Source organism: Suillus bovinus, assembly GCF_016758785.1.
Source record: "Suillus bovinus strain UH-Sbo-P2 chromosome Unknown EDB93scaffold_69, whole genome shotgun sequence".
Taxonomy (NCBI): Eukaryota; Fungi; Basidiomycota; class Agaricomycetes; order Boletales; family Suillaceae; genus Suillus; species Suillus bovinus.
In genome coordinates, this window is record NW_024542125.1 from 176,995 (window position 1) to 199,394 (window position 22,400).

General features: G+C 46.2%; 11 protein-coding genes across 11 annotated transcripts; 8 read left to right on the forward strand and 3 right to left on the reverse strand.

Moving 5' to 3' along the window:
* Positions 1-25: 25 nt before the first annotated feature.
* On the reverse strand, positions 26-1,828 carry EDB93DRAFT_1254182 (P-loop containing nucleoside triphosphate hydrolase protein; the record flags this gene model as incomplete). The annotated part of the gene is made up of 13 exons (XM_041453580.1): positions 26-48; positions 97-176; positions 230-451; positions 501-535; positions 590-601; positions 668-689; positions 736-1,039; positions 1,099-1,107; positions 1,160-1,207; positions 1,257-1,380; positions 1,444-1,613; positions 1,674-1,680; positions 1,805-1,828. The coding sequence occupies 13 exons, from the start codon at positions 1,826-1,828 to the stop codon at positions 26-28; spliced, it is 1,080 nt and encodes a 359-aa protein (XP_041303876.1).
* An 85-nt stretch (positions 1,829-1,913) lies between these two features.
* EDB93DRAFT_1170361 (uncharacterized protein) lies at positions 1,914-4,270 on the forward strand. Its single transcript, XM_041450326.1, has 8 exons — positions 1,914-2,264; positions 2,319-2,374; positions 2,493-2,694; positions 2,742-2,838; positions 2,891-2,983; positions 3,032-3,291; positions 3,343-3,369; positions 3,421-4,270. Exons 1-8 carry the CDS (start codon positions 2,217-2,219, stop codon positions 4,141-4,143), a joined length of 1,506 nt encoding a protein of 501 aa, XP_041303877.1. The 5' UTR covers positions 1,914-2,216; the 3' UTR covers positions 4,144-4,270.
* Positions 4,271-4,487: 217 nt separating this feature from the next.
* On the forward strand, positions 4,488-7,173 carry EDB93DRAFT_1170365 (multidrug resistance protein 4). The gene is made up of 13 exons (XM_041450327.1): positions 4,488-4,522; positions 4,583-5,034; positions 5,087-5,275; positions 5,329-5,422; positions 5,475-5,588; positions 5,640-5,952; positions 6,008-6,015; positions 6,066-6,098; positions 6,149-6,273; positions 6,335-6,423; positions 6,472-6,561; positions 6,616-6,682; positions 6,740-7,173. Exons 2-13 carry the CDS (start codon positions 4,855-4,857, stop codon positions 6,920-6,922), a joined length of 1,485 nt encoding a protein of 494 aa, XP_041303878.1. The 5' UTR covers positions 4,488-4,522; positions 4,583-4,854; the 3' UTR covers positions 6,923-7,173.
* A 983-nt stretch (positions 7,174-8,156) lies between these two features.
* EDB93DRAFT_1092036 (MFS general substrate transporter) lies at positions 8,157-10,474 on the forward strand (the record flags this gene model as incomplete). The annotated part of the gene is made up of 17 exons (XM_041446403.1): positions 8,157-8,294; positions 8,347-8,396; positions 8,444-8,470; positions 8,531-8,592; positions 8,653-8,718; positions 8,768-8,857; positions 8,903-8,977; positions 9,031-9,056; positions 9,109-9,147; positions 9,197-9,473; positions 9,523-9,552; positions 9,602-9,635; positions 9,700-9,787; positions 9,838-9,892; positions 9,946-9,996; positions 10,047-10,132; positions 10,184-10,474. The coding sequence occupies 17 exons, from the start codon at positions 8,157-8,159 to the stop codon at positions 10,472-10,474; spliced, it is 1,485 nt and encodes a 494-aa protein (XP_041303879.1).
* A 197-nt stretch (positions 10,475-10,671) lies between these two features.
* EDB93DRAFT_1254185 (vesicle transport v-SNARE protein N-terminus-domain-containing protein) lies at positions 10,672-11,574 on the reverse strand (the record flags this gene model as incomplete). The annotated part of the gene is made up of 5 exons (XM_041453581.1): positions 10,672-10,762; positions 10,821-10,882; positions 10,934-11,296; positions 11,353-11,411; positions 11,466-11,574. The coding sequence occupies 5 exons, from the start codon at positions 11,572-11,574 to the stop codon at positions 10,672-10,674; spliced, it is 684 nt and encodes a 227-aa protein (XP_041303880.1).
* A 214-nt stretch (positions 11,575-11,788) lies between these two features.
* EDB93DRAFT_1092077 (integral membrane protein DUF106-domain-containing protein) lies at positions 11,789-12,837 on the forward strand (the record flags this gene model as incomplete). The annotated part of the gene is made up of 5 exons (XM_041446412.1): positions 11,789-11,860; positions 11,919-12,004; positions 12,062-12,351; positions 12,408-12,569; positions 12,638-12,837. The coding sequence occupies 5 exons, from the start codon at positions 11,789-11,791 to the stop codon at positions 12,835-12,837; spliced, it is 810 nt and encodes a 269-aa protein (XP_041303881.1).
* A 304-nt stretch (positions 12,838-13,141) lies between these two features.
* On the reverse strand, positions 13,142-13,996 carry EDB93DRAFT_1092042 (EF-hand; the record flags this gene model as incomplete). Its single annotated transcript, XM_041446405.1, has 6 exons — positions 13,142-13,171; positions 13,224-13,325; positions 13,382-13,515; positions 13,586-13,803; positions 13,859-13,883; positions 13,933-13,996. 6 exons carry the CDS (start codon positions 13,994-13,996, stop codon positions 13,142-13,144), a joined length of 573 nt encoding a protein of 190 aa, XP_041303882.1.
* Positions 13,997-14,281: 285 nt separating this feature from the next.
* EDB93DRAFT_1170405 (uncharacterized protein) lies at positions 14,282-16,241 on the forward strand. The gene is made up of 5 exons (XM_041450328.1): positions 14,282-14,368; positions 14,437-14,666; positions 14,720-14,799; positions 14,855-14,886; positions 14,938-16,241. Exons 2-5 carry the CDS (start codon positions 14,587-14,589, stop codon positions 16,024-16,026), a joined length of 1,281 nt encoding a protein of 426 aa, XP_041303883.1. The 5' UTR covers positions 14,282-14,368; positions 14,437-14,586; the 3' UTR covers positions 16,027-16,241.
* On the forward strand, positions 16,242-18,045 carry EDB93DRAFT_1170407 (WD40-repeat-containing domain protein). The gene is made up of 4 exons (XM_041450329.1): positions 16,242-16,503; positions 16,554-16,838; positions 16,894-17,323; positions 17,382-18,045. Exons 1-4 carry the CDS (start codon positions 16,353-16,355, stop codon positions 17,887-17,889), a joined length of 1,374 nt encoding a protein of 457 aa, XP_041303884.1. The 5' UTR covers positions 16,242-16,352; the 3' UTR covers positions 17,890-18,045.
* EDB93DRAFT_1170415 (arginine-tRNA-protein transferase) lies at positions 18,046-20,170 on the forward strand. Its single transcript, XM_041450330.1, has 11 exons — positions 18,046-18,306; positions 18,368-18,465; positions 18,520-18,573; positions 18,627-18,840; positions 18,891-19,022; positions 19,079-19,264; positions 19,321-19,399; positions 19,459-19,529; positions 19,589-19,703; positions 19,753-19,844; positions 19,892-20,170. Exons 1-11 carry the CDS (start codon positions 18,169-18,171, stop codon positions 19,988-19,990), a joined length of 1,278 nt encoding a protein of 425 aa, XP_041303885.1. The 5' UTR covers positions 18,046-18,168; the 3' UTR covers positions 19,991-20,170.
* On the forward strand, positions 20,158-21,239 carry EDB93DRAFT_798638 (peptidase S24/S26A/S26B/S26C). The gene is made up of 5 exons (XM_041457517.1): positions 20,158-20,393; positions 20,452-20,558; positions 20,611-20,738; positions 20,785-20,828; positions 20,877-21,239. The coding sequence occupies exons 1-5, from the start codon at positions 20,190-20,192 to the stop codon at positions 21,081-21,083; spliced, it is 690 nt and encodes a 229-aa protein (XP_041303886.1). The 5' UTR covers positions 20,158-20,189; the 3' UTR covers positions 21,084-21,239.
* The last annotated feature ends 1,161 nt before the right edge of the window (positions 21,240-22,400 follow it).

Below are 22,400 nucleotides of genomic sequence, written 5' to 3' on the forward strand. Positions count from 1 at the left end.
GTGAGTCGCACATCTGTTGTGTCGGCTACTTTTTTGCGATATGAACGACTAAGTGGCTGTTTGAGATTGCACGCGCGGAAGAAATAGATATCTTACCGTCCTCGTCTTCTAAGACGTGGTCCAACCCAACTTTTTGACCTCGAGAATGCTTGGCACTTGCACCCCATACAACGGCACTGACCATACAATCAGCTCCAATTAGTAAGTAAATCTCAGCGTTGACACTCACTACTTCATTTGCTTAGCAATTTCCTTGTGGATAGCGTTACAAAAATCCTCCACACTACATCTCCCTCTGCGGAGGACGACTGGAGCGGAGTAGTCAGGTGATTGTCCACGAGGTTTGGTATAAACGCGGACAAGCTCGAGAGCCTCCCACATTTTTTCTGTGAGTTCATCGATATTAAGCCATTCTCTCGATGAAACTGGGACGCTGTAAGGAATTTTGTACCTGAACACTGGTAAGTAGCACTCTTCAACGAAGATGAAAAACAACGAACAGAAGATCTAATTCCTCTATCGAGATGGCATCAATCTGCATACATAACCAACGTGAGCAACACATAATTTCAATCAAGTGATAAACAACCTTGTTCAAAACCTAAAATTTGAAATGGAAGAAATTAGTATAGGTGAAATGTTATTTATGTTGGTCGTCAACACGTACATAGAGCGCAGGAATATAGACTCTGCAAGGTATAAACATTCAACTATGCAGGATTATAAATTACACACCTGTTCCCTTCAATGACGTCCACCAGGTCGTCCGCCGTCATGTTAGGTTGCCGAATAGTAACGTCCACATTACTGAGCTTGTACTCGCTGAGAACTGCCTTGATCTCTTCTTGGTCGATATTCGTCAGGGGAACGGTATTGGTGATCGCGATACCGCCCTTGTCCTTCTTGCGAACCAAAATGGCTGGAGGCTTTTTATTCAAGCGAATACCAAAGCCTTCCAACTCGCTCTCGATAATCTTTTTGTCTCCCAAAGGCTTGAGGACATCCAAAACAATAAAAATGAGGTTGCATGTTCGAGCGACTGGGGTATGCATTGCTCTCAACCTCGGCTTTCGCATGCGTTAAACTTGGAGGCCATACCGGCAATGACTGCACAATAAAGTGAGTCAGTTTGCTGCAAGCGCAGAAAATCCGTACTTACCTTGTCGACCTCTACCTCTACCATCATTTGCCCCCTCGATGATTCCAGCTGAGACGAGAATAAGAGTATGATTACTAAGTAAAAGATACGAACGCACGCAAATCAAGGATTTGTATAGGTGCACCGTGGACTTTCAGAGTACCAGGGACTGTCGTCAACGTTGTGAAATCGATCTCCGAGACTTCTGAGTGCGTGCCCGTGAGCTTCGACATAAGAGTTGACTAGATGATCGTTGATGATGACTGGCGGGCAAGAATTAAACACTGAAAACTCGCCTTTCCTACTGATGGAAATCCAACGAAGCCGACAGACGCTACACCAGTCCTAGCGACATCGAAACCAATACCGGGCCCGCCTCCGCCTCCCCCAGAGGGTGATATAAGCTCGCGTCGTAGTTTTGCAAGTTTAGCCTTGAGTTGACCCAGATGGTAGCTCGTGGCCTTATTCTTCTGGGCTACAAGCACGAAGTTGCATCGGCTGATAAGCCTACTTCAAGAAAGACAAGGAAACACACTTTTGGCCTGTTAGGAAAATTAGTAGAGTCGTGACATCCTAAAAGATAAAACTAGCCATTTCATCTTCGATTTCCTGAACAATAGAGGTCCCCGTTAATTAGAAGCAGCAAGGATAGATACTGACGCGTACTTTGATCTTTTGTACTGTAGTCATTTTTGTGCTTCCTGATGGTTAGTGGTCAATAATTATTTACCGTAACCGTGTAACGGACAAAAATGATATAATCGAAATAGGACTAGTCACATAGCTTTTGGGCCTCAGCAACCATTATTTTCCCGCTCCAGTTTCAGGCTTGTTCTTTATCTCCTCTCTATCCTTCATCCACAGTTCCTGCACTACCACTGTCCGCCCTCACAGTTTAACAGCAGAGCACTCTTTGGCTTGATTTTTGTGGGATCAGACCTTCTTTTAACGCCTCTCGTTGTCTCAGAACCTGGTCAGGTTTTACATGCGGCTGGCTCGCTCTACGCTCATTCACATAGTCACCAAATCCCGCCTTGTCCTCCTTATTGTCTAACTTGCTCAATCGTCACTCAATACAATGAGCCGTGGACCAGCATGGAAACGAGAAATTGTTCCAGATCATAAAGTGAGCCGCTCGTCTCTCCTGGTCTTTCTTGCATGTCAATAAGCACTACCCTAGTTCGACTTTATCGACACCCGTGAGTTTACCGACAATGGGTTCCTCATGCGCCTAAAGTGAGTGACTATACGAACCTGTGGAACACGCGGGCTATGGATGCTTGGTGACGGTGGCGGTCCATTCACTGGTTCCAATTATTTCAAGATCGGAACGCTTATTGATGTTCCTTCAAAGATATCTTTGGCTGTATATCATCGTCCTCAAATCATTTCTTGTCTATCTTTCCGATATCTTCACCGCTACGACCATGTTGACGACTTCGACATGGTCTAACCAGATCTTTAACAACTGTCAGAATCAAGATGGTTGCTTCTATATTCCATTTAATGTTGGGAAATGGCTGTTCGTAGGATGTATTATTTTTGGCTTTCTTCTGGTATGGCGCAGTCGTATGCAAGAGAACGCGAGTCTGATCATCCGCAGCTGGCGTACGAAGCCCGGAAATCAAAGAAAATCATCGCCAGTCGTGATATCTCTTACGCATTCACGAACGTGATGGCTAACAACTATTACTCTCTCCGTATGTGATTCCTTTGTCTATGTCATTATGTAAAGCTCATAAACTGCACAAGGCTCGTATGATCACTTCTGTTTCTTCGATCATATCAGTAATTCAACGAAGAAGAAAGACGACTTTGCATTCTTCATCTTCTTTACGTTCAAGAGTATGTCTTTGTTCCTTTCTTGAATCAATATATCCTGACCGATATCAGGTTGGAAGCGTTTGTTGCTGTCTGATGGACCAAGACAAACGATCAACGCTCTGACACTCTATAGTATCTACCTGTCGAAGAACGACAAAGGGTCTTGGTACGACGTCAGCAAGTACTTTGAAGGAAACAGTCTGTCGACCTCTGCCCTGACTGTCTCCACGTTCTTCACCTTCGTCATCTTTGCTGGCTCGCTCTTACTGTTGATTATGGCTGGCATATTCTACATTCCTTTGTTGTGCTACATTCAAGGAAACCTCAAGGTTAGATATATTTCTACCTCTGTCAAGTGCGTTTGCTCATGGATTATGTAGGAGTACGTATGCCACAAGGTTGACAAGGTACCATCCATGATTTACAGTTTTGGTTACGCATGGCTGATTTAATGATAGCGAATCGCAGAGGTCATCAAGCGTAGAAACAAGGAGCGACTTGCAAAGGCTGCTGCGCTAGCGAAGAAGGAAGCTATGGGTGACTTCTCCCACTTGAAAAACAAGAAGGGCGAGATGATTGGCAAACCTTTACCACAGCCGACACTTCCAAACCTCTCTGTTGACGATGATGACGACGCTGGATCTATCTCCAAGCGTGGTCCGGGCGGTGCCTACAACCAGGATTACTACTTTGATCAGAAGAGCATAGCACCAAGTTATCACACGAATGCGGGTGGTGTGGACTACGCCGACTATCCTCCAATGCCGGCTTACAACAGTGGGTATGCACACCAGACTGCAGGAACGTTTAATCAATATACTGCGTCTACGGGGAGCTACGAGCCACAGCACCAAGGTTACGAAGAAGAATACGGCAGCACGGTTCATCTTCAGGAAGGTGTTAGTGTTGGTTATCCAACTAATGATCAAGGGCTGTACGATTCATATGGGAGTTCGGGTGCGCCAGGGCAATATGTTGCTGATGCACGTGATGTGTATCATGGGAGAGCAAATGCAGGAACACGTTCGCCGTATAATGGTGCGAGCGCGCAGGCTTACGATGTGCAGGACTATCCTAGCCAGCAGTATACGCACGCACATAATTATGAGTACCCGGCAACGAACGGGGATGGATACCACTATCAGGGGTATACTGCACACGAGTATGGACATGCTTTGTAGTTGTTACATAGTGCCACTTCGCTTTGTCTTTATAAACAATTCTAGTTGAAAGACTTGGACTGCCAGGAACAACAGGAAAATCAGTTTCGGCGGTCTTCGGCCCAGTAGTTACTAGCTCGGCTCGATCTACCGTACTACGCCACAATTCTTTCAGCATAATGAGACCTTGGGGACACGGAGAGGATGACTACTGCAGCTGTTTCCCGTGTGTATGTCCCGATGATTAGCGCTTTAGCGATAGAGTCAGCCGTGGAAAAAACACATGATAGTCATGAGGTGTCCGGGCGCCGAAGTTCCATTTTGTCTGAATTGTTAACGTAATGTCATATATTCGGCGTAATCGAGTTGGTCTAAACCACCACACTCACCAACTTTGAATGTAAGTATAATCCAATAACCCATACTCGAGTGTTCTAGAGCTTTCACCAACTCAAAGTAGACTATTTGACAGGACGGGGGACATCTGACCATGATGCGCCCCATAGCTACCAAGACGACCTTGGCCTCCGTGACATCTTTCTTACCTGTCACCAATTCCAATGGCAACGTAAACATACAGCGGCTGAGCGGCCTCCTGGCAGGCTAGCAATAGTAATACTTGCTCAGTCAGGCTATCGTCTACTATAAAATTTAGACTCTATCCAGATATGTCTTATCACCTTTTATCAATTCTAGGTTGTTCCCTGCTTGCCACAGGTGCAACGCTGATCCATGTCGAACTCTCCTCTAAGATCCATTTCTTTTGCCCATCAAGATCTTCCCAAGCTCACCACAGGCGAAAAACCACAGTCTCCAGAGCTTGACGATGACAAAATCACCTATGAGTGGGAACACCATCCTGCCAACCCAAGGAATTGGTCTCCTGCAAAAAAATGGACAACGACCACCCTTGTCAGTTCTTCTATTAACCACTTCAATTTACAATATTTTATGTCCCTCTTAGGTCGCACTGTACACCTTTGTTACGCCGTTAGCCAGTTCTATCATGGCACCTGGTTTGCTTGACATCGCCGTCAAATTTAATATAACAAGTCCAACAGTCATAGCATTGACTCTCTGTATCTTCCTTCTATCATTTGCCATCGGTCCTTTATTTGCCGCACCTTTGTCTGAAGTGTATGGTCGTGTATGGGTGCGTGATCTTCATCCATCAGCGCGACCAGCATTTACCTGAATGACTTCAAGGTGCTACACCTGGGCAACCTCTTCTTCATCGCCTTTAATCTTGGCTGCGCCTTGTCAAACGACACTACGTCCTTCATTATTTTCCGCTTTCTAGGTACCTCTCAAATCATCTGCAAATAAATCTTGTTTGCTCACTCTTTCCAAAGCTGGATTAGCGGGAAGTCCACCTATAGCATGCGGCGGAGGTGTCGTAAGCGACCTCTTCGCGGAACATGATCGAGCATTGGCTGTGGCACTATACAGCATCGGACCTTTGATAGGTACGCTATTTTATATCGTCCATGTCGACTGGGGTTCACCCATCCTACTAGGCCCTGCTATCGGTCCCGTTATGGGAGGTTTCATCGCAGAATCAGTCGGTATACAGTATGTCTTCTACGTCGTCGTCGGTCTCTCTGGCATTGCCGGAATGATCGGCATTCCTCTCTTGAAAGAAACCTATGCGCCAGTTATCATGAATCGTCTTGATAACATGGCGCTGGATCCAGAAAAGGCAGCCGTGGAACATCCTGCCCTCCAAGACGAGATGGGCAAGTGGGCTTACTTATGGCTCAACCTCAAGCGACCAGTCATACTCTTGACCCGGAGTTTTATATGTTTCATCCTGAGCTTGTATATGGCTCTGTAAGTTTAAATTTAGTGTCATGCCCATGCGACTCACTGATGACCATCTATGTAGGACATACGGTCAGTACCACATCAAGTTATATTGCACATAAACTGAGATCATATGTCAGGTATCTACTACTTGATGTTCTCTACGTTCCCCGGTAAGATTATACTTGCCTACAGCCACCGTTAGGCTATTAACATCGCTCAGACCTCTTCTCGAAAACGTACCACTTCAGCACCGGAATTTCGGGCCTGACGTACCTCGGAATAGGCCTTGGATTTCTAACCGCCAGTTTCTTTGGCGCCAGGGTTTCAAGCAAGATATACGCATACGTATGTCAATACTTGACTTTTACCTTGACGTGCCAACTCACGCGCTGGTTTTCATGCCTAGCTTGCCGCCAAAAATGGAGGGAAGGGTAAACCAGAGATGCGCATACCTGCTCTGATATTCGGCTCGCTTTTTGTCCCAGTGGGACTATTGTAAGATGAACACATTTACTCCTGCTCCCGGGTCTGACAATGTATTAGTTGGTATGGCTGGTCTGCCCAAGCCAAGGCCCATTTTATGTTACCAATCATCGGCACCACTATCTTTGGATTCGGGTTAATGACATGTTTGTGAGTGTGCTCCCGTGCATAAATCTCTCCTGCATCTAATCTCTTAATATGAAGCCTCCCTATTCAACTTTATCTCGTGGATACATTCACCTATGCTGCAAGTGCTACTGCAGCCGCTTCTGTTAGTCTTTCTTGCGTTACCCCTAATTCCGTTGGCGTCTACTAAATACATCATCAGACATTCCGTTCACTTCTCGGTTTCGCATTCCCTTTGTTTGGAGAACAGATGTTTGCCTCACTTGGCTATGGTGGAGGTAATTCGCTGCTTGCAGGTATTGCCATAGTAATTGGCATACCCTTTCCCGTATGGATATATTTCGCCGGCGAAGGTATGCGCGAGAGGAGTTCCTTGGCGCGTTAATCTTTCCCTTCTCTCCACCACCCAACCCCTCTAGAAGCATCAAATCACGATGCAATCATGATTGTACCCGCTTACTATATTATGGAATGATCCATGGTTGTTATTATCATTGCTCCCTCCAAGTCATCAGTGGACACTTGTCGTGCAGAGTGTATTTGTTCCTGCGTAGAGTTACCTATTTGTGTTAATAAATCCGAGCGCAACAACCAGAATATGGTGGGCGAATTAATGCTAATAGCGTGTGGTATCTGGTTTGAATTTGAGGACCGATAAAAGATGTTCAATAGTTATGGCTTACTCAGCGGTGAGCGGGCAGAATTGCCGCAGAAGCACTGAGATGGTCTCACGTGACATTGCGACGAAGTTATAAAGGCTAATCAAGACCAAGTTAGTACCACCACTTCATTATATTTAAAATGAGAGGTTCAGCTGTGCTCTACATTTTTTTAAAACTATTGCGGTGTTAATCGCCCTTCAAGTACAACATCTATTCCAATCCACAGTAAACCATATCCGATCTCCAGTCCTGTAGAGCGTGACTCATGCCAAATACTACACCAACAAGTTGCAAGAACGAGAGAAAGTCCATCACGAGAAAAAGGGGATCGTTGAATGGCGTTCGTGGGTAGCCGTCTAATGATATCCCGTGCGTACACGTTCGATGATTTGGCTAGGACCTTCACGCTGTGTCGTAGTTGATGGCCCATATTCAAATTCTCGTTCTCCATGATGAGCAGCCTTGCCAACTCATGAGCTCGACAGGCGATACTTTCTATTCGCGTGAAAAAGAAACGCAGAGGTCACATGCCTCCAGCTGATTTCTACAGAAAAAAAAAGATGAGTCGCCGTTCCTTGTTCATTTGGAGCAGGACTCTGGTCGGATTCGATGTTGCGCGACCTCTGCAACCTACAGTCAGGGGGTCCTCTTTGAATCTATGAACAACACTTCACGTTTCTCGGTACCAATGTCATCCCCTTGGTGAGAATTTCGACCATGCTACACCGTCATGTACTCCTTGGACATCCTAAAATATGCCTTATCGTGACTTGATGCGCAACTCTATTCGTGGCCTTATCACATAGGTGCTTATCGTCCTGTGGCGCCTCAGGCTTATGAATATCTAGGATGAATGACTCAGATGGCAATCGTGACCCTTCATTCACGGTTCTTCGTCCAACTCACTAGACCTGATAAGACAGCCCGAAGCCCTTCTTCCGCGCAACCAATCAGGTTATGGATTCAGAAAAAGAGATATCCCGGGAAGAAATCGTAGATCCTCCGCTCTTCGGAGGAGATGAAGCGCTTCGACTAGTGGGAACTCAAGCACAGAAATTTAGTGAAGAATATAATCGAAGACTCAGGAACAAACTCGTATGTCCCTCCGCTTATTGTAATTGTACCAACTTTGCTGACTGACTGATAGGACAAGGTTATTATTCCAATAACTGCTGCGGTGTACTTCACCCAGTTTTTGTGAGAGAGCCTTCGTTTTCGGTTTTCTTTTTTTGACATCCTGAAAGGGATAAAACATCGCTCAATTATGCGAGGTCAGTAGCTGGGGCGGGATATCTCGCATGACAGGATGCTCAACATTACTCTGTGTTTAGCATCATGGGGTTTCCGGTAACTGGACAGAATTACAATTTAGTTTCAATGGCGTTCTATCTCGGTAAATATGAGGTTGCCTTTCAAATCTTCTCTTCTCGTGTTAATCACATCATATCCACAGGTTTTATAGTTTGGGAATTCCCCACAGTATATATCGCCCAGAAGCTCAGGCTTGGGAAATACCTTGGTGAGATGACATTTATCCTAGATGTGGATAAAAACCAGAATAATATCAGGCGTGAATATTATCATATGGGGCGTCGTGCTCCTCTGTCATGCGTTTGCAAACTCCTTTAATGCCTTCTTCGCGCTTCGCTTTATTCTTGGTGCGTAGATATTCGCTCTAGCTGATTTTCGCTAAGACTAGGCAGGGATGTGCGAGAGCTGTGTGTCTCCTATCCTGATATCGATAATATCCATGTTTTATAGAAAAAATGAACAAGTGGGTGGACAATGATTCCGCCTGCAGTGAAACTATATTTAGGATTTGTGCAGGGAGTCCGCATTGCATATTTTTACACGATGGTTGGTCATTTTTCTTTCCAATGTTTTCTTCTTGCTGAAAGCGATACAATAGCTTGGCTTTACTCAGGTCTTCGGAGGCTTCATAGCTTATGTATGTAGTGCGATGTCACACTAAGAGGGTTGAGCTTACTGATCGCCAGGGAATTTCGTTTTACAACGGAGGTGCCATGGCACCATACAGGATTGTCTACTACCTTCTTGGCGGCCTTGCAATCCTCGTTGGAACAATAGTATTAACCTGTTTACCAGATTCGCCTGTCAATGCCTGGATCCTTACAAAGGAGGAGCGCATTGCATCCCTAGAGCGGGTCAGGGATGACCAGGGTGGTACAGAGAACAGGAAGTTCAAGAAAGAACAAGTCATCGAGGCACTTCTGGATGTCCGAACTTGGTTGATCGTGCTTGCAACCATGCTGAGTGGGTATTTATCGCAATATTACCTGTGCATGCCTCACTCTTGTTTCAGCCGATATCCCTAGTGGTGGTCTCACCAACTGTAAGTCATCTCTGTCTTGACTTGACGAACTTGCTCATGGCCAGCCTAGTCAGCAATATTATCATAAAGAATTTCGGATATACGTAAAGTCACATCACAGGGTAATCTGTCGCAGTAACTGATGGGTTTCCCCCATCCTCTCGACAGATCGAGGCAGACTTTGATCCTTGCTACTCCCGCTGGAATTGTGGAGGTTTTTTCAGTGGTGATCTGCGGTTACTACTCTGATAAAAAGGTAATGCTCTACATGACTGATATCGGGGCCGAGCTCATCGATAGATATAGGGAGAACGCATGTTACCAGTGATTTATGCAACTCTCCCAACCCTTCTGGGCGTCGGTAAAGTTATTCCTCGTTTCAAACCCAAAGAAGGCTGATCACTTTCTACATAGCTCTGATGATTGGCTTCAACAATAGCGGACAAAAAGGAGTTTTACTATTTGGTGAGTTTTGATTGGTTATTATGCGCGTCAAAAGATAACACGGTTTGCAGGTTCATATCTCATAGGCTCGTTTGGAAGCACATTATCTACCATCTATGCATACAATGCCAGCAACACGAGCGGTTACACGAAGAAGGTATGTCAGGTATACCTTTGTCTCTGGGTATTGCCTGACATGGTTTGACAGCTCACCATCAACGCGCTCACCATGATCTTTTTCTGCGTTGGAAACATCATTGGCACTGAAATTTTCCAACCTAAAGATGCACCAGCATATATCCCAGGCAAGGCTGCCATTATGGTTTTGCTTTCAACGCAGATCGGGGTAGCATATATTCTGCGTCGTATTAATGTGAAGCTAAATATTAAACGACGAGCGATGATAGAAGAGATTAAGAGGGAGAAGGGTTGGACCGATGACGACGTTCAGAAGGAAAAGGAGCGTCGTGCATTCGCCGACATGACAGACAAGCAGTAAGTAAGATCCAGTGAAAGTGGACTCAGGCTCATAGTTCTGGCAGGAACGTATTCTTCCAGTATGTAAATTGATAGCAGGACCATCTACCGTTTCACAAGTCACTTGAACGAAGTCTGTGGAAATATACTATGCATAAATACAATGTCTGGTAGACATATGACAAGGGGGAAATGCAACAACCATAAATTAACATCCTTCTACCGGAAAACTTTTTCCCATAGAATGATTGCAATTAGCAGGACTAGGACAACAATGATACCAGCGGTGACGACACGTTGTTGATACATCCTGCATATCATATATCAGGAACATGGCTTGAAAACGCCTATAGCAGCATTAAACTAACCGTCTAACCATCTTCTTCAAAGTGCCTGAGGCTCGGTCAATAGCAGTGTCAGCGGTGCGAAGCTAGTAAGGCATGAGGTAAGTAATTATTAAGAATCGAGGGACAATACGCACGGTATCTCTAGAGTTCTCAATTTGCTCTCGTTGCGTTCTGAGATTCATCAGTATTTCAGCACCCTGGTCCTCCGTCTCCAGGGCAATGCGTTGTGACTCTTGTAGCCGTCTTGTACCATCCTCGAGAGTGGCGGTCCCCGCAAGCAGGCGAGTACGATCACTGGTGGGTCCATAGGGCTCGTCTGATGTGGGTGTGCCCACCCTGCCTGATGAAAGAAGTTCCGCTCTTGATACTTGAGAATGGAGATCCTTAGAAAGCCTCTTGAACCGCACTAGGTCTCCCTTGGCAGTTTTGAGGCGGTTTTGGTACTGTGGCTTTATGGATTGGGGTATCCCCTGGATTTCTATCTCCATTTGCGATATCTAGGGTCGACCATTTAGATCTGACTGCATGAGTACCAGCATGGGCATAAACCAACCATTTCGTCGGCCTCGTCTAGCTCCATTTCCACTCTTCTGAGTGTTGCTCTACGCTGTTCTGTGCAAATGACCCTCATAAATAGATGAGCTAAGACTAGGAAGTTCTACGTACCACCACGCTCATCCTTGCCTTCTCCGTCAAGCTTCAAACGAATGCTGTCAATGATTTGTCTGAAATCCTGCTCATATGAGTCAAATAACGCGGTCGGAGAGTTGTCCATAGTTTCCGCTACCCTGCAAGGGTCAATGGAGGCACGACTCTAGAAGGAGTTGAGGGAACGTTAAAGGGCGGATGAGAGTGAACGCCAACTGCGCACGAGGTCTCCGCGATAGTTGTCTCAAAAAGGAAATCTACTCTCATTCCAACACGACCGCCGACGTCGCTGCAGAGCTCGTGCATATTCTTGACACACTCCAATCCTTTTACACATATTAATGGATAGGCTCTCATTGTACTTGGATCCCCAGATTCGGGACTGGGTTCTCTTTCCAATCACTCTTGTAATGGTGAGTTTGGTCATCTCTGGTCCACACTGGTGCAAGTGTTTACTATGTGTATGGCTAGATATTGGTTGGAATACTGCGCCATTATGTGGTCATTCTTTTGCAGTCGCCACCGAAAAAGCTTTCGCGAGCCGCAACCCGTGAGCAGTGAGTGACTCTCCTCTTGTTGTCCCAACATCCCTCTAACACAGTAACCTGCAATAGACGTGCTCTGACGCGTTCCCAGATTCTCCGCGCCACGTCCTCAAATTCTCCAATACCACCAGCGTTTTACAAATCTATTTCACAGCATCTTTCTGAGGCCTACAAAGCCGGGACGTACCTGAAGGATGGACCGCCCAAGGCTGACGCGCCGTCATCTGCCCCCAATCCTCTGTCAGACCCTGCTGCCATGGACGGTATGATGGCCGGCATGAAAACCCAAATGGTCATGATGGTTCCACAGATGGTTATTATGGGCTGGATTAACTTCTTCTTCCAAGGCTTCGTCCTAAGTGCGTGATTTCCCCATAACGCTTTAATAGACCACTCCGACCTGAAAATCTCTCAGTCAAACTACCCTTCCCCTTGACGTTGGGCTTCAAGTCCATGCTTCAGCGTGGCATCGATACTCCTGATATGGATGTTCGGTGGGTTTCATCACTGTCCTGGTATTTCCTCAACTTTTTCGGCTTGAACGGCCTTTACCGACTTATCCTTGGGGGTGACAATGGTACGCGTCTTTACTTCCTGTGTTTTCTGACAGTCGTCTGATGGAGGCGTCCGGATCTTCTTTTTTAGCTGCTGATTCATCGCGTGACATGACTGCGTCGCCTTTTGCGGCCATGGGTAATGCACAGCCCGGGCAGCCACAGGATTTCAACAAACTTTTCAAGGCAGAGCGGGATAATCTCGAGTTCGCGGAGGGTCTTCACAACTGGGTGGGTGAAAATATAGACACCAAGATTTTACGGAAGTATGGGAAGCTAGCTGCCTTGTGATTCTAAGTAGGTAATTATCACGTGGCTATGCAAGATTCTAGCCTTGAGATGCGATTAAAATATGTGGCACCTGAGTCTGGTCTACCGTGATATTGATGAAGGTAGACAGATCCGGCTATAGCGTAGAGTAAAGTATGGTGTGCGAAAGGGAAAGGCTTGATCTTGACTTCCGTGAGCTGATGGATCACAAGATGCATCCGGAACATAACAGGAGAACAGATTAGGAGGAAATTTAGCTGTGAAAATGAATCAATGGCTGTTGAGAGGCAAAGATAATCCGCTTGCATGGATGCCAGCATCATGATCATACAAGACCATCGTATAGCGATAATGCCTATAAAAAGAATGAATAAAGGTTTGATCATGTGAAGACCCTGAATGCCCACCTGGACGATTGTCGGGTCTTGTTTACTACCTTCGACGAATTCGTCGTACGTGAGCCGGGCGTCCTTGTTTCGGTCCATGTTCCTGAAGATTTTATCTACTCGCTGTGTATTTGGGATCGTGAGCGGAGAGAAAGTAGAGTGTAGCTTGTAAAACGAACCTTCTCAGGAGTATCCTCATCGGCAGGGAGCTTGACCATTTGTCCAGTCATCTTGTATATGGATGTCACGATCTGTAACATCTCATCATAGGTGATGAAACCATCTTTGTCTATGTCGTACAACTGAAAGGCCCCTGGAAGAAAGTGTATAAGAATGAAAACGTCATGAGATCGTGTCAAAATGAAGTGGGGAAGTGTACGTACACTTGAGCTTCTCGTCTAATCGGCCGCGACTCGTGACACTGAGAGCGCAGATGAACTCCTTGAAGTCAATAGTACCATTTTTGTTCTCGTCGAAAACGTTGAAAACGTAGTCTGCAAAGTCTCCTGGATCCCCGAATGGAAAGAATTGTTTATATATACGGCTGAATTCAGTCTTGTCCAGCTGGCCGGATGGACAATCCTTGAGAAAGCCCTTATACCTGTAATGCGATTTAGATGAAACTAACGCCACATGAGACGAAAAATAGAAAGAACCATTGTTGTAGCTCTCTCTTGTCGACTTGGTCATAGCATCAGATGAAGTCGATATGAGATATTTTGGAACTGACAATAGGTGTTCTTTTGTAGATCTGCGAGTTGCTCCGGTGAAAGTTTGCTATGAGATTTGCCCATAATTTGGTTGGTTGTCTTGGAGAAGGTTGACTGTGTGGTTTATAAAGAAGAGGGTCGTCGCGGCCACCGCAGCGCTGGCAATGCGAATGACTTCCATAGTAGAACATCCTAGCTAATCTAAGCGCTGGAAGGCCGAGAACCGTTTCACACGAGCTTCTAGAAATGCCGAAAAAAATAAAAACAAAATTGGAATTGATTGTAAATTTGATTAGGAGATTGTGCTTGATTTGTCGAGTTTATGATATAATTGTATGGAATATCCGTTTTTGGATTTTATGGTGTCTACACGTTTTAAAACATGAGGACGATGTCGAACTAAAAGCGTTTCGATTGTTACAGCAGGGGAGCATATAAAGGATTCGAATCGATCTTGTCAGTCTGTTACTGACCTCCATTACTTCTACTCATGATGATCTCCCTCAAACGCAACCGATCAGCAGAGCGCACCCAGGATACGGCGGTCCTTGCCTTTGCCATTCCACTTCTTTCTCAGTCGAGTCTCTTGAACCGGAACCCTTTTTTAGTTATCTTGCATTAGTATTTCATATAAATTCATCCCATCTCCTCCTCCCCCAATATCAGTTTCATCAATGTGCTACCTATATGGATCGACTGACCCAGCATCGGTTTTCTGTCCCATGTGTAAGGTATTCAAGCCGAGTGGAAACAGGTGATGTCCTTTAATTCATCAAACAGCCCTCATATTAACCTTAACCACGCTAGATGCCCTCACATACGAGATGTATGTTACAACAGAGCCTTACATCCTCGTCATGACGTCGTTCATCTAAAGAATGCTGAGGGTATGTAGTCTCATAGTTCATACCCGTAACACTGACCGATTGCTTTAAATCTTAGTTAAATCTTTTAATGGATGTGGTTATTGCAAGGTTATTCCTTTTCATGTCAATCATCAGTACACTGAGCACCTCGATCTACAGTGGGCCCGTGCTAATCCATCATCAAAGGTTAGCTTGCATCAGAACCCCGGTTGGCCTGGATGCTGCCGGCCTCCAAATCCCAACGAGCAGCGCCTCATACAGGCTGCAGATTGGCCTAGTGTCAGCATCGTCCATAGCATACCTATGCCTCAAGAGATAAAAAGCATCCTTGAAAGCGTACGAGGTGCTATCCTGCCTGGTGTCTCACCCACAAATCGCAGCCCAGCAACCCAACAGCAAATGCCATCACTGGATCGTAGAAACAGTGGTAGTAGTCCCACGACCAGGTCTAGCCCAACATCTGGGAAGAATCAGGCGATGCCCATTCCAGCAAGAGGGCGCTCGGGTGGAAGTCCTGTGCAACAGAGTTCCCCTTTGACAGGAACGACGCCACGAGTGTCTGGGCCCCTGTCTTCGTTTGCAGAGCAAGGAATATCGCCTCGTCGTCAAACAATCTCAGAAGGGGTAGAGAAGACAAACCGCACTCCCTCCATGCGTAGAGCGACAGACTTAGAGGGTTCGTTGTCACGGCGTAATGGTGGAGGACGGCCTTCATTATCATCGGTCTCCGCATCGTTCAATTCATCGAAGCCTTCCGGGGAGTACTGCCCGCCACCTCCTTATCCATCTCCCATCGATGGCATTCCCACACATTCACAAGATTCCTCGTTATCTTCTCGACGATCTACATTAGAAGGTGCCATGGCGGCGTTAAAGGTTGGGAGCACTGCGGGGAACAGCAGTGATAGCGGTAGCTCGCAAGGCTCCGTATCTGATGCGACCGTAATCTCCGACGGTGGCTTTACAGATTATTTGTCAGATGAGTCGGAGGCAGAATTACAGAGACAGGCAGAGGCGAAGGCAGCTCTGGTTGCACAGAATCAGGCAGAAGAACAAGAGTTCAAGGCTGCCAGGCAGCAACTTGCCGGAGTTGGCTTACGACCGCCGAAGTCCTGGGATGATACCAATGATGCTATTCCGCGTACTATGCAAAACGCAGGAAGTCATGCAGTGGGCTATACGCACCATCCAGCGTATGCATCTCCTGTATTTGTATCTGCTCCTGTCGCACATTCTGCTCGCGGATGATGGGTAACTCTGCTGGACCTACACGTTTTATCTATCATGCATCTTTTTAAACCCTTCGTGGTCGTCAATATTTGTTATCTGTTCTATGGGTTCCATTTGTACAGTATTTGATTCAATTGCGTCGAACTCCCTCACTAGCTTTAGCGGTACCGATACTTGGACTAGCTAGTAAACAATTGTGTGCTTGTTCAAAGTTTGTGCTTGATGATCAAAGACCTAATTGCGCCACTTCAAAGGCTTCAGCTTCACAGATGCTGATACAGCATGCGGGCTGCTCAGACTGAGCAATAATACATTTTATTTCCTCCTTTCCATCACGTTGATCCATGAACTTAGCTCGACACTCTATCACTGCCACAAACCCCATTCAGATCTTTGATACTCGATTTGAAGCAGACTGTCAGATATTTACTACTACGACGCCTGCAGGGTTTGCTGTATACCAGACATGGCCGCTGAAGCTTATTCGTAAGAGAGGTGGGTAGGTAGCATTCTCTGTTCGCCGTCGATCTTCATACATCAAGCAGAGTTTACTGGGGGAACACTTGCGGCCGCAGTGCCGTGTCATACATCATCTCTGATATTTCTTCTTGGAGGAGGTCGCAGTCCACTTTATCCTCCCAATAAGGTGGTCGTATGGGATGACGCAGCTGGAGAAGAAGTAGCAGAGCTAGAATTCAGGGAAAGGGTCAGAGGTCTTGCTTGTAGGCGTGGATGGCTTGCAGTATCATTTCGGAGAAGAGTTGTATTATTTGAGGTCGGGGAAACCATCGTTCGACGGAATGAATTCGACACTTGTGATAATCCTCGAGGTAAGCTGGGTTATCTGTATGTGTGTATCGACGATTTATGATATTTGGTGCGCAGGTTTGCTTGCGATGGCTACTGGGGCATATTCAACCCTTATGGCTTTCCCTGGTCGGCAGATGGGGCACGTACAATTAATACATCTACCGCCTTGTATTCCACCCACTCCAGTCGGTCCTCCGCCTTCTGTCCCACCATCTCGCCCACCACCTCCACCATCAAAGCATCCAGTCTCAATCATTGCTGCACATGAGTCCTCCTTGAATACTCTCACCGTTCCTCAATCAGGTCGGATGCTTGCTACGACTTCATCCCGCGGTACCCTCGTTCGTATATGGGACACGCTTTCAGGAAACCTGATACGTGTATTTAGAAGGGGATCAGATAAGGCCGAAATATATGGGGTTGCCTTTCGTCCTGATGAGAAGGAAGTATGTGTTTGGAGTGATAAGGGCACTGTACACGTATTTTCTCTTATGTCCGGCCCCTCGTAAGTTATTCCTATCCCACCCGAAATCTATTAATGCTGACGCGATTGGATGGTACAGTAATCGACAGTCATCCTTGTCCCCGCTCGCTTCACTCATTCCTTACTTTGACTCCGAATGGTCATATGCTCAGTATCGGATTCCGGCACAAGCATCTCACATATCATTATCTTCTACGTCGTCCTCTCGTTCGCCTACGGCTGACATTACCGACGAGGAGAAGTGCATGGTCGGCTGGATCGAAGCACCCTCTGATCATAGTGAACCTGGTCGTGATCCACCTACGGAGTACCAGCTTATAGCGCTCACGTACAGTGGGGGCTGGTATCGGTTGTCACTGCCACAGGGAACGTCTAACATCTCTTCGCCATCTGCGGGTGGGACCCCGTTGTCTAGCTCCCCACCCAAGGCATCTTCGCATTCTCGTCCGCGCACGAACAGCGTGTCATCTATCACCAGTCGCACGGAGAAGGGAAAGGAAAGGGAGCGTGACAGGGACCGGAAGGACAATCGAGAACTAACTTTGCAAGAATATCGGAAATACGGTAGGTGGGATGGTTGGGGCTAGAATGATAATGGTTTCTGTTGTTTTGTTGTCTCGCAATTTTGGATTATGCGCTACTCTTTTCCACTTATAATCGTTCACGACTCGTACTAGTACCCTCGTAGTTCATGTTTTCGCTACACATAAATGTTATCTCGTGAAAGATCGCTTCAAGTTCTCACGATGGGCTAGATCGAGACTATGGACACTTATGATATCACCGTCGTGACACGAACGGCTCGCCGCACACCACCAGCTCAGGTTTAAGATCGTCTGCGCATCAGCTGTATTGACATTTCTATCATGCCTGTCGTTTCAGTCGGCATGCCTCTGGGACCAGGATGTTCTACTTGTGGCTATTGCGGGCCACTGGGAGAGCGAAGTAGCACTGAGACTAGCTTCAAGAAAGCAGGGTTTATTGCCTCTCAGCTATCATGCGAAGTGAGTCCTTTGATGCACGAGACACGCTTCATCCCGTTCTCCTTTTCTGACAGTTTGCTAGGTCTATCAAAAGATGATCTACCGAGGGTGGAGACGATCTGGGACATATTGTTATGCTCCTGATCTAAGACGGTCGTGTTGTCCTCAGTACACCATCAGGTATGTTGTACGTGGATGTGCTGAAAGACTCTGCTTGTCTGAATTCAATCTTAGGCTCGATGCGTTAGTGTTTAAGCCCTCTCGCAGCCAAAGAAAACTTGTCAACCGGTAAATATCTCTGGATGGACCTCTCGTAGATTGACAGCTGACTTTGTAAACAGCTGGAATCATTTCGTTATGCAAGGTCACAAATCCGAGACTAGTGGTTTTCTGCCACTACAGGGTACATTATCTGCCCCGAAACCAACCAAACCATTCAAGTCAGATGGTAATACTTCGAAGCGCGATCCTCCCACATTTTTTCTGTCTACCTCGATACACGCCGCTGAGGTTGGCTTCACTTCTCCAAATGTAACAGTCCGTCATAAATTCGAGGCATGGCATGTACCACATTCCGGTCCATTAATCTTAAAGTGCTATAATAGGTGACGCTGGAATCATCAACCTACACGGAAGAGAAATACGCGCTTTATCTCCTATACCAAAGAGAGATCCACCACGACCCATACAATACACCAGAAGACTTCAAGCGTTTTCTTGTAAAAAGCCCTTTGATAGTACGTCTCCATGGAATCACACCCAGCTGTCGGCGTTAACACTTCGCTTTTTGAAGAATGAACCTATCCCATATCCTACAAGCCCACCTGATCATCTTCCGTCACAATATGGTTCTTTCCACCAGATGTACCGACTTGATGGCGAATTGATCGCCCTGGGTGTCATTGATATCCTGCCTGCATGCGTCTCCAGTGTGTATTTCATGTACGATCCAAAGCACGACAAATATTCCCTTGGGAAGGTCAATCAATTGATGCACTCATCGGTTTTGCGTGATTGAGTGAGCTGTGTTTCTAGCTCAGTGCAATTCGAGAGGCCTCATTGGCTAGAGAAATACATGATGCAGGTGCTATCACCATGACATCACTTGCCATGGGTGAGATATTATTGTCGTTATCATGGTGCCGCATCTGAGCTGTGCTCACATCATTTCAGGGTTTTACATCCACTCTTGCCCAAAAATGAAGTACAAGGGCGGGTATTCGCCTTCGTATCTTGCCGATCCTGTAAGCAATGATATTACTAACAGCTTTGGAAGTTTGGTTAGATTCATCTGCAAATCCAGGAAGAATTTACGTGGTTTCCTTTGGCGGATTGTATTCCGCAGCTAGAGAAATTTCGCTATGCCGCTTTTGCGCACCCCGAACATTCGTTGGAAGGTCCACAGGATCCTGGTGAAGGTATGATCGGATGGTCATTTGGTAATGTATTCATATATCCCCTTTCAAGGCCCTCCTGTTCGCGTCTCAGAGGAACTACTCAACGAGGTCATGGTCATTTATTCCATGCAACAAGGGGCGATATCCATAATCCCTGTCAACGTGAGTGACTGACAACTCGATCGCCTGGAAGTTGAATAGTCTCCTAGTTATCTCACCAGTGGAACGATGAATATAATCGCGAGGAGATTCTAAGTTGTGTCAATGCGCTAGGAGATCAGTTATCAAAGGAGATCATATTTCGGTAATAAAAATAATGTGACACCTACATTTTCTCTTTCTCTCTGTGATACCATTGTTTGATTAAGTACTAGGCTTGTGTTTTTACCGCGGACGCTTTCGAGACCACTTTATGATTTATGCTAGTCAGCACGTGATCGTGTCCCAATTGTACAGCGAGTGAGCTGTAGTATTTTACCTGTGAAACTAGATCTGCTTAAAGCTGATATGTCGCTATTCCTGAAGTTTTCAAAGTTAAGCAGGCCGTTTACCTCAAGACGAGTTCACAGTGCTACGAATCCAGAAGGGAGCTCCAGGAGGGCATGGGCTTCAATTAGCAGGCCATTGCGATGGTTCTACTGGCTTCCTCTTGGCCTGGGCTTCACACAGTACTTCTATACCTTGAAAACGGTCAGAGGAAGGAGCATGCAGGTCTGTCGTGAACTAAATGATCTAGAAATGTATCTGATCAGCGTTGCGTGCCAGCTAGCCAACTTTAAATCCGGATACCTCAAGTTGGGATGATATCGTTATCTTCGACAGATATTCCATCAATTCTAGAGAGCCTATCCGAAAAGGTGATATTGTGGCACTTCGGTACGACTAATTCCATGGAGCATGACGAATTGCTAATATCTCCTCCATTCAGGGATCCTCTAGATAGCAGAAAAATGATCGTGAAGCGAGTCGTAGCCGTGGCAGGGGATGTTGTTAAGACCCTGCCTCCATATCCTGATGCAGAGGTTTTTATTCCCGAAGGCCATGTTTGGGTGGAGGGTAAGATGCATCGTTTTCACTCGAACAAGTCCTGACGTTGCATTAGGTGACGAACCTTTCCGGACTCTGGATAGCAATAAATTTGGCCCAGTAAGTTGCCGTGCTCCTAAATTCATCTGCGCTAATGCTTCGCCGCAGATCCCTCTTGCTCTTTTAGACTCTAAACTGATGTATATCGTCTGGCCATTGGATCGCATAGGCCCTCTGCGTCCGCCGATCTCCCCAGTCTCCAAGAGAGGTTCACCCCGAGATTTTCGATGGTATAGCGATATGGCAGCCTTCGAACGAGAGCAACGTAGGCAGTCGAGGGTAACTACGCACACAACGACGACGTCTCAGTCGTAACCTAGCTGGCTTTTGTAAGGTGTAATTGCTGTTCAAGCAATGGGCCTGTGACGAACCTCGTGTTCTCTATGATATATGAGTACTCATCATAGCGTGCCTCCTGGAGTGGTAACTTTCTGGTCTATTGTCTTGACTCCGTCAACCTCTATGGGAAATGTCCTTCCACAAAGAAGAATTCCTTGGTCCGGTTTGACACTGTTGCTCATCACAAACTGAGTTCTCCCCATATGTTCCGCCTAGGACTCGGAGTCCAATACTTTCTGTCCACAACACCATTAACTAATCTAAGGTTTGCCTTGCGAACTTCTGACCTTACTCCGATATACAGACAATTGACCGGTGCTTTGGATTTGAGCAATTGCTACAATTTTGATATTCCCATATGGTCCCGGGTACTGCGAAAGTAGTGTCTAGATATGTGTTGCCTTCGTGTGAACAATTGACGTTCCAATAATGGGTGCACCGGTGAGTATCCACTGCCCCAGGTAGTAGTAGGCCTAGGCACTAATCGCGCACGTGCAGGTCTAGGGACTTGACCCTTGATTTTCCATTTCCCGGACGTCTTTTGAAATTGTGGTTGCCAACACATGAGTGGCGGTGACTAGGACTGCGAGGAGTCGAACGATGCATCCGCCTTATAAAACGTCATAACCCAGAGCTATGATGACCATATGCACATTACAAGCTCAGGTTGTCCCTCACAGATCGAAAGCTGGAGATTTCAAGGGCGCTGCTCGAAGTCCATCGAGTTTGAAGGGTATTTTCTACTTGCAAAGCCAGGTCTTTTCCGTCATTAACTACCAGCTAGAGTCACTGACGTTGTGAGGAACGTTTGATTCCATGTGTTAGCATAGAATGTAAGGTTCAAATGACAATAAACAGGACGTCTTTTTAGGGAAAAAAATTACTGAAGAGTGGAACATGCTTGAAATCGGATCACGTACTACATCAAGCGGAGTAGCTCTCGCCACTGTCTCAACTGAGGATGACTGACATTCTCCAAACATATACATCATGCCAGACAAAACGTCATATTGTGCAACCATTTCGCACAGTGCCATGTCCTAAATCTACCTTGACAGACCTTCCGAGCAACCTACATTCACAGCCGAGACACCTCAGCTCCACTCCAAACTAGAACATTGTGTTACATTGCCCAACATTAAAGTCTCGTTGAAGATAAGCAGATAAACGGGATTGTTGCCACAACAGGACGGCGGAAGTGTACAGGTGATGATTTAAAGTGATTTCAAGAAATAGTCTTAATCGACATCAACTCTACCTTCACCTGAGAGCACAAAGATTCTTTCTCATCCC

What these genes read in the sequence shown, in the direction of transcription:
- EDB93DRAFT_1170361 (XM_041450326.1), top strand. Translation starts at nt 2,217, where the DNA reads ATGAGCCGTGGACCAGCATGGAAACGAGAAATTGTTCCAGATCATAAA. An exon ending in TTATTTTTGGCTTTCTTCTG is followed by an intron (nt 2,695 to 2,741) that starts GTATGGCGCAGT and finishes GATCATCCGCAG; the next exon opens with CTGGCGTACGAAGCCCGGAA. An exon ending in TATGCCACAAGGTTGACAAG is followed by an intron (nt 3,370 to 3,420) that starts GTACCATCCATG and finishes ATTTAATGATAG; the next exon opens with CGAATCGCAGAGGTCATCAA.
- EDB93DRAFT_1170405 (XM_041450328.1), top strand. Translation starts at nt 14,587, where the DNA reads ATGTGCTACCTATATGGATCGACTGACCCAGCATCGGTTTTCTGTCCC. An exon ending in TCATCTAAAGAATGCTGAGG is followed by an intron (nt 14,800 to 14,854) that starts GTATGTAGTCTC and finishes TTTAAATCTTAG; the next exon opens with TTAAATCTTTTAATGGATGT. An exon ending in ATGGATGTGGTTATTGCAAG is followed by an intron (nt 14,887 to 14,937) that starts GTTATTCCTTTT and finishes CTCGATCTACAG; the next exon opens with TGGGCCCGTGCTAATCCATC.
- EDB93DRAFT_1170365 (XM_041450327.1), top strand. Translation starts at nt 4,855, where the DNA reads ATGTCGAACTCTCCTCTAAGATCCATTTCTTTTGCCCATCAAGATCTT. An exon ending in CATTATTTTCCGCTTTCTAG is followed by an intron (nt 5,423 to 5,474) that starts GTACCTCTCAAA and finishes CTCTTTCCAAAG; the next exon opens with CTGGATTAGCGGGAAGTCCA. An exon ending in CAGCATCGGACCTTTGATAG is followed by an intron (nt 5,589 to 5,639) that starts GTACGCTATTTT and finishes CCATCCTACTAG; the next exon opens with GCCCTGCTATCGGTCCCGTT.
- EDB93DRAFT_1170415 (XM_041450330.1), top strand. Translation starts at nt 18,169, where the DNA reads ATGCCTGTCGTTTCAGTCGGCATGCCTCTGGGACCAGGATGTTCTACT. An exon ending in TGTCCTCAGTACACCATCAG is followed by an intron (nt 18,466 to 18,519) that starts GTATGTTGTACG and finishes ATTCAATCTTAG; the next exon opens with GCTCGATGCGTTAGTGTTTA. An exon ending in ACAAATATTCCCTTGGGAAG is followed by an intron (nt 19,265 to 19,320) that starts GTCAATCAATTG and finishes CTGTGTTTCTAG; the next exon opens with CTCAGTGCAATTCGAGAGGC.
- EDB93DRAFT_1170407 (XM_041450329.1), top strand. Translation starts at nt 16,353, where the DNA reads ATGAACTTAGCTCGACACTCTATCACTGCCACAAACCCCATTCAGATC. An exon ending in GAAGCTTATTCGTAAGAGAG is followed by an intron (nt 16,504 to 16,553) that starts GTGGGTAGGTAG and finishes TACATCAAGCAG; the next exon opens with AGTTTACTGGGGGAACACTT. An exon ending in CACTTGTGATAATCCTCGAG is followed by an intron (nt 16,839 to 16,893) that starts GTAAGCTGGGTT and finishes TTTGGTGCGCAG; the next exon opens with GTTTGCTTGCGATGGCTACT.
- EDB93DRAFT_798638 (XM_041457517.1), top strand. Translation starts at nt 20,190, where the DNA reads ATGTCGCTATTCCTGAAGTTTTCAAAGTTAAGCAGGCCGTTTACCTCA. An exon ending in GGTGATATTGTGGCACTTCG is followed by an intron (nt 20,559 to 20,610) that starts GTACGACTAATT and finishes TCCTCCATTCAG; the next exon opens with GGATCCTCTAGATAGCAGAA. An exon ending in ATAGCAATAAATTTGGCCCA is followed by an intron (nt 20,829 to 20,876) that starts GTAAGTTGCCGT and finishes GCTTCGCCGCAG; the next exon opens with ATCCCTCTTGCTCTTTTAGA.